This window comes from Gastrolobium bilobum, unplaced genomic scaffold, assembly GCF_033153095.1.
Source record: "Gastrolobium bilobum isolate Gb01-03AN ecotype WA unplaced genomic scaffold, APGP_CSIRO_Gbil_v1 utg17607, whole genome shotgun sequence".
NCBI lineage: Eukaryota > Viridiplantae > Streptophyta > Magnoliopsida > Fabales > Fabaceae > Gastrolobium > Gastrolobium bilobum.
The window spans coordinates 40,431-48,809 of record NW_026895160.1 but is presented as its reverse complement, the minus strand read 5'-3'; the positions used below and the strand labels follow the sequence as shown (position 1 = coordinate 48,809).

Here is an 8,379-nt window from a genome sequence, read left to right as displayed (position 1 = left end):
AAAAAGCACACTTTCGTCTAATCTAATGTTATAAAAATTGGATCGACTCGAAAACTATTGAACTGGTCATGTAATCGGTCCGATTTCATATTGAATCAGTCATGTTACAGAATTAGTGTGATCAGATGCGACCCGATCGATTTTCGTAAAAATCGATGACCCAGTCGGTTCAACCAGTGATCCGGTCCGGTCTGTAAAAAAAAACTAATTTATTTTCATCAATTGATGTCTTCTTTTTTTACTCTCAAACACAAATGGCACAAATGGTTTGTTTTCTTTTGAAATATTTGAGTGATTTGTAACTTATTAACTTACATAAATTATGTACCTACAACACTATATTATCCTGATCATGCAATATGCAGGAAATTTTGATTTGATTTATAGTTAGAGACAAGGAAGCATCGACACTTCAAAAACTTTGACGTGTCGTGTCCAATACTTTCCGACACTCTCTGACACTCCAACACTCCCCGACACTTCAACACGCGTTATAGAAATTCAAAAAAAATTCAAAGGTTGCACTGCATTGAGTTTTTGGTTCCAACTATTAAATTCGTTGGATTACGATTAAAATTTTATTGAGTTTAATATAATATATTATATTTCTTTGCAAAATTGATGAATATTATAAATTTATTTTTATTTTTTGTTAAATTATTGAATATTAAATATAATATACACTACATAAATTAAAAATATTATTTAATATCAAAGCGTGTCCTAACGTGTCGAAATCTAACATTTTTTAGAATTAACGTGTCGAAGTGTCGTGTCGTATGGTGTCTCGTATCCCGTGTCGGTATCGGTGCTACATAGGTTAGAGATGTCGTTTACTAAACTTGAAATACTTGTATCATAAATATTATAAATGTTATTAATCTTTTGTTTGATAATGATGTATAATTTATTATTTTCATATTAAAATATTTGAAATTGATATCATTATTTTACAAGTATTTAAATATATTTACAGTGTTTTTAATATAAATTATAAATTTATATATATTTATAAATGAAATAGGGTCAGGATCATTTTACACCAGTGTAAGTTATACTCTCAATCTTGACCATTGATCCCATTTATATCTAAGGGCTCTAATTTTTTAGTAATGTGAGTCATTGGATACAAGTGGATCAATGCTCAAGATTGAGTGTAAGACTTCTAACTCTTACACTGGTGTAAGAATATCCTGCCCCAATGAAATATATATAAATTTATACGAAAATCACGCGTTATTTACAATTAATTTGGGATAAAAGTGTTGTTGATGTTGATATTGATATATTTATAAATCACACCGTTGAATCAATAACTCATTGATTAAACCAATAACCCAATAAGTGAATCAATAACCCAATAACTCAACGGGATCAATAAACAAAATCGAGTTTAACGTTTCCATCACAGCTTCATAAGGCAAAGGAGGAAGGGGACGTGACGTGATAAGGCACTGATTTGAAGAGAAACGATGCACACACACTCTCACTCTCTCTCACCCCTTCACCACCAATCAACCATTCCACCTTGGACACAAATCTCCCTCAACAGATAAGAGGGCCCCACCTATCCTCTTTCATCCACACACACCCTTCACTTACCCCTACCTCACCACATGCTCCTTCATCATCTCTACCCGTCCATTCAACCCCCCCAATCTATCTTCCATCACATAAACGACAATCAAGCCATAGAGCTCACGCCATTCATCTACTCCGCGACGCACTCGATCCAACCCCAGCGCTCAACAACAAAAACTGACGGTTAACAAGAACCATAGGTACTAACACGAAACAACATCCATATCACTCTCTTATTGTCTCTCGCGTTTCTCGTTCGTGTTCCAATGGAGTCGCGAGTGTTGTCACGCGCCGCCATCTTGTCCTCCCTCCCTCACCTCCGCAAGCTGCCTCGGGAGTCCGCCGCCAATGCTTCCCTCGTCTCCGTGAAGGCAATCGGTTCCGTCGCCGACGGTGGGAACCTCATCTGGGGGAGGCAGCTCCGTCCGGCGCTGTGCTCGCCGGCGCTGAAGAAGGAGGTTGTACTCCTCCGGCCATGCCTCGCCGCAGCCTCCTCGCCGGCCGAGGGGAGTGATTCCGCCGGGTGAGGTCCGTTTCATCCGTTCTGACTCAGCAAACTCGGCCGAGTTACTGTCCCCACTAATGTCCTCGGTTGTTTCTTCTTCTTCTTTTTGTTGCAGGGAAGCGAAGGTAGCTCCGGTGGGTTTCTTCGAGAAGTACCCGGCTCTAGTCACCGGGTTTTTCTTCTTCATGTGGTAAGTCACGTTACTCCTACTACTACTGCTACGACACAACAACCTGCGACTGTCTTGCGCTTGCGCAGTGTTGTTTTATGTTGTGTTCTGTTCTGTGACTCTTTTTTCTTCCCTTAATTCGTTAACTATAACTGTCTACGAGGGAGAGGCTCTGTTTTACTGGTCGCTCTGAGTACTGAAATTACGTCCTTGTCCTTTTACTTTTTTGATGTAGGTACTTCTTGAACGTGATTTTTAACATCCTCAACAAGAAGATCTACAATTATTTCCCCTATCCATAGTAAGTTAATGGCTGATGGATTTCATGTCTTAATTGGGATTGGATCCATAAGATAATATATTACAAACATGTTACTCCCTCCTCTAATATAATTTAGTAAAAAATTCTCATAATTAAATCTTTATTTTGTATTTCTTAATTCTTGTGTCGTGTATAGAATCTATACTTCAACAATATGGAGTTGATAATTGTTAAGATTGTGTTATTGAGTATCTTCAATTCGTTATTTATATATTAGTTTAAATGTAAGCTTTATTTGAATTTTATAATTTAAGTTTCATCATGCGTATGTTAGATTATTATATATAAAATAATTTCCTGATTTTCTCGTTACTTTATCAGTTTTGAATTTGATTAACTGTGCTTGCATGTGCAGCTTTGTATCGGTTATCCATTTGTTTGTGGGCGTGGTGTACTGTTTGGTTAGCTGGACCGTGGGCCTTCCAAAGCGTGCCGTAAGTCGAGTTCAATATCTCCCAGCCCAGAATCCCCCCCCAAAAAAAAAATCAAATTACTAATTGCTACGCTTCAACTTTTCTGGAATGACCTTGTTAATTGGTTAACAGATAACAAATTTACATTAAATCAACATTTGGGACACTATTTCATAATGAATATTTGAATCCAAAAATGTGATGAAAAATTTCTAAAGAATGCTCTATTTAAATGTTAAATATACTGATTTGTGTATGGCATGTGTCTGTTGTTTCTGTAGCCTATAGACTCCAACCTGCTGAAGTTGCTCATTCCCGTGGCTGTGTGTCATGCATTAGGCCATGTGACCAGCAATGTCTCATTTGCAGCAGTTGCTGTTTCTTTCACACATACCATTAAAGGTGATAAAAGTTTATAATATACAAGAAGATGTTGAATGAGGTAGCGTCTATATATGATTGAAACTGTATCTATTTCCTAACACTGATAAACTCTGTTTCAGCTCTTGAGCCATTCTTCAATGCTTCTGCTTCACAGTTCATACTTGGCCAATCAATACCCATCACTTTATGGCTGTCACTGGCTCCTGTTGTTCTCGGTAACATCTTCTGTCTCAGTCATTTGAGTTGAGATATGATTATATGTCTATTTGTTTCCACTTTCCAGCCATTTAATTGGTGCGTAGAACATTTTATGATCGCAATATTAACTGTGAACATAAAGAAATTGTAAATAGAGAATGCAAAAATACAAGTATGACTTATAAACATGCAAAGAAATTTAGTCAGTGCAATTTGGCCTAACTTTGCATGACATCTACTGCACAGGTGTGGCAATGGCATCATTGACCGAGCTCTCATTCAACTGGACTGGCTTCATAAGTGCTATGATTTCAAATATTTCCTTTACATACCGGAGTATCTATTCAAAGAAAGCCATGGTTATCTTCTATGCTAATTGATTCTTTCACTGACTATATATACACATTTTTTTGAATGTCTGATTTCGATGACACCATGTCTTCCTAGTATACTTACTATTGTTCTTTCATATTATTATTATTAAATATCTCTTTGTGCAGACTGATATGGATAGTACCAATATCTATGCCTACATTTCCATCATTGCTCTAATTGTCTGCATACCACCGGCCGTAATTGTGAGTGGAACCTATTCTTAGTTTCTGTAATTATTGTGACTTTTATATAATATGTTGCTCTTGTTTTTGGTATCTCCTTCCTAATTCATTCATTATTTGATCCCACAGCTCGAAGGGCCTACACTGTTGAAGCACGGGTTCAATGATGCAATTGCTAAAGTAGGTATGGTCAAGTTCATCACAGATCTCTTCTGGGTTGGGATGTTTTACCACCTGTACAACCAGGTAAATCCTTCTTTTCTATGTGATAGTTTAAACTTTTGATGAGTTTGAAATATACTAAATAACTTTTTTCAATTCATTTATTTATTTATGGCCTGTTCCTACCTGGGTGAAGGAGTTTCTTATTGTTGTTCATCTGTTTAATTCTTATTGGAGAAACACAATTTCTTTTTGTGAAGTGGCAATGATATATATATATATATATATATATCTACATTTTTCATCACCAGGTGGCGACTAACACACTGGAGAGAGTGGCTCCTCTCACTCATGCAGTTGGCAACGTACTGAAACGTGTATTTGTGATTGTATTTTCAATTCTAGTCTTCGGTAAATATCGTTTTCTTCCATAGTGCTGTACTTCAAAGTTTCACGAATGTTTATTCATTTGCTTTTAGATTTCCATGCCCTTAAAAAAAAAGTTATATTCCTGAGATTCTAACGTTCTGACTGGCTAATTGCTTCACACAGGTAACAAGATTTCCACCCAAACTGGTATTGGAACAGCCATTGCTATTGCAGGAGTGGCAATCTACTCGCTCATCAAAGCCAGGATGGAGGAAGAGAAGCGAGTGAGTCTTGTTTCAATTGTTTTTGTACCACAACTGCATATTAAATTGGTTGAAACTTTAAAAGTTAATTTGCTTTGGCAAGTCACAAATAAACCACTTTTGGCATATATGCTTTCTAAGACACCATTATATATAGTTTCATGCTTCTAGCACGGAGTAATATTTTTCAGTTTTTCTTTTTAATTCTTTTTTGTCGCCGATATATTCATTGAGCAATAATTGTTGGTGTTCACAATTTTTTTTAACGAAGTGTACTTTTTTTGAACGGATTTTACCTTGGTCTTCAAAATGCATTAGGCAATATAGCAATACACAAATAAAATTGACAAATTTTTCTTTTTGTTCTATTGACAGCAAGCGAAAGCAGCATAAGAAGAAAGAGGCGTCAACTTGGAGGATGTCTTGAACTGTAAATCATCATAAATTTCCTTCAAAATAATTGGGTGACTGGTTCAGTATTGTACTATCCTTCGGATAGCCTTTTCTTTTTCCTTTTCTTTTTCCGGTCAAATCTTTTTTTTTTCCCTTGTTCATTCAGAAAACAATGACTTGCTGATTTGCAGTCTTTTCATGTTTGACCAAAAAAATGATGTATCCATGATTCCCATAAAGTGCTCTTAAGGAGGCGTTTGGTACCGATTTTCTTAAAAAATTGATAGGCAAATTCAATAGGGATTTGAAGATTACAGTGTTTGGTAGAAGATTAAAAAAAATTATGCCATCTATATTGAATACCCAGGCAAAGTACATCATGTGAAAAATTGCAGCAATCGCAGTGTGCTTGATACCCATATCATGAGTGGTATTTCATGGTTGCCTAGGAAAGAAAATGTGTACGAAGATATTGTCCAAATTGCCCCTGATTTACTGTTTTTATTTTGCAGTTTCAAAATTTACAATGCCCATTTTGGTAATTTATACCAATTATCCCATTAATATTTTACTTTCTACCAAACGTAGATTTTGAAAACTTACTTAATTTTTCCAGTAATATTTCATCCTACCAAATAACTTTTTATCAACTTTCCCAGTAAACTTATTTTTTCATTATTTTCCCAGTAATTGTATTTACCTGGTTAAAAAAAATTACTCCTCTACCAAACACCCCTTAAGACTATTATGAAATCTGAAAAGATGGTCAACAATCAACATTTAAGATATAACTGCATTTCGAGGTTCTTTTTCAGAGCGTACTGGGCCAATTAATCTTTTATTTGGTATAGTGGATGGGGCAAAAACTAATGTAAATGGTGGATTCAACAGTTAAGTTCCAAAATTAAAGGCTTTAGGGGAAGATATTGTAGCACGTCACCATAAGAAATCCATGGCAACCACCATAACTTTGGATCCATGTAATTTAAAGTAAATGAGATATTATGAAGAATTTGATTTTAATGTATTATATATGGGGAATGATTTGTTTACAATTTTTTTTTTTACAAATTACATTAAGTATGATTGGTTATACATTCTTGATTGAAGTATGACCGGTCATACCTAATGTAGTTTGTAAAAATTTGTAAACAAAAAGTTTATAAATATAACATTCTCCTTATTATATTAAGCATGAAAGTTAAAATATTATTATTAGAAAAACAATATCAATGGCTGCAACAAAGAAATATACAACTCAAATAACATTAAAAAAAAAACAAAGATTATTAAAATAAAAAACACATAAACCTTATTTAGAGGGAAAACTATTAGATTTTATTTTATAGATATGAAAGTAGTAATTATTTAAATAAATAACCGCTCATATACAAGTAATAATTATAAAGTTTTCTTTTTATGTTTCTCAATGAAAACAACAAACAACTGAATAGCAAACAATAATCATTCGCGAAATTCTTGTTCACTTCACTAATTTAATATAAAACTTTATACGTAATTGTTAGTGTTTACCGAAAAGAAGTGACCACTCAACCAAAAACATAGTCAATCATGATTTTTTTCATAATGTCATGTAACTTTACAGAAAAAACGTTATTTATTACTAATTTAGGGTTGGCAAAACGGGCCAACCCGGCTCGACCCGGCCCAACCCGCATGCAATTCGAAAAAACGAGTCGGGTTAGGGTTGGCTCACAAAAAAACGAGTCAGAAAATCCAACCTAACCCGACCCGAGTCGGGTTAGGATTGGCTCGCGGGTTGGCTCAAAAATATAGCTCATAGGTTGGCTTAAAAAAATAGCTCGCGAGTTGGCTCGAAAATTGCTCGCGGGTTGGCTCGTTTTCAACCTATTTAAATGAACCTGTAGTATTAATGCACCAACTATGTGGCTTTCATCAGCTTAAACAAAGGGTTACAAAATGAGAAATAAAAGCAAAATATTCTACTTTCGAATTTTCTTCATAACAAATTTGCACAACATTAAGAAACAATCAGAACCACTTGCTATCAAGTGGGTAAGAAATTTGAACCAAACAGAGCCAGCATAGCCTAACAATATAAAAATGCCAGGGATATGAGAAGATTATGGACTTAGGTTTAGAGAAGGTAGAAAGACGATGACAACATGTGTGGGTTTTGTCCATTTTTGTATATTATTTTTATTTTTTATTAAAAAGAAAAAACTCAACCTGTGAGCTGGCTCGTTTAACCCGCGGGTTGGCTCATTTTTTCCCGAGCTGACTCGGGTCGGGTTGGCAGCTCATTTTTGCCAACCCAACCCGGCTCATTTTTGACGGGTTACGAGCCAACCCGACGGATTGGCTCGTTTTTGCCAACCCTAATTACTATTAGTCACTCAATAAAAATAAATGGCTTACCAATAACAGAATAACTGAATAAGTCATTTGCAAATCATTTTAACTTTGTAAATACATATAAAACTTCATTTATATCTCTTAACTATGTAGTGCAACAAATAATCACAAAACAAATCATTCCTACAAATTTATTCTTAGGGGTGTAAATAAGCTGAGCCGAGTCAAGCTTTAACTTAAATGAGCCAAGCCTATGAAAAATATTTTGAGCTTGGCTTGGCTTATTTGCTTGGTATGAGCTAAATTCTAGACTTGGTTTGGCTTGTTTATAAAAAATTAAGGGCTTGGCTTGGCTCATTTATAATTATAAAATGTATTTTTTCCAAACTCACATACGTTCAAATGTTGAGACTATAAATGCATCAAATTCTATATTCCTTCGTCAGAGAAAAAACAATCATAGAACCCACTCAATCCACATATATTTTAATAATGAATTCTGCAATTTCTTCTTAAACATTGATCCAGCTCGTGAAATAGAGAATGTGGGGGAAGAATATTTTAAGAAAAGTATGTAATATAGACTAACCTTTAAAAATTTCCAGTGATATCAATTTGTAATATTAAAAAAAACAGTTACTATGACTATGACCTTTATTAAAATAACCAAACAAACTGGATAAACAATTGAATCGCATTTCATGTCACCAACATTCTCATCCTCAA

The 8,379-nt window shown here is 34.8% G+C and overlaps 1 protein-coding gene across 1 annotated transcript; it reads left to right on the top strand.

Moving 5' to 3' along the window:
- Positions 1-1,770: 1,770 nt before the first annotated feature.
- Positions 1,771-5,735, top strand: LOC133296644 (triose phosphate/phosphate translocator, chloroplastic). Its single transcript, XM_061495673.1, has 12 exons — positions 1,771-2,104; positions 2,202-2,276; positions 2,491-2,556; positions 2,933-3,011; positions 3,272-3,392; positions 3,494-3,589; positions 3,819-3,931; positions 4,073-4,150; positions 4,259-4,375; positions 4,603-4,702; positions 4,844-4,944; positions 5,299-5,735. Exons 1-12 carry the CDS (start codon positions 1,848-1,850, stop codon positions 5,314-5,316), a joined length of 1,221 nt encoding a protein of 406 aa, XP_061351657.1. The 5' UTR covers positions 1,771-1,847; the 3' UTR covers positions 5,317-5,735.
- Positions 5,736-8,379: the final 2,644 nt, after the last annotated feature.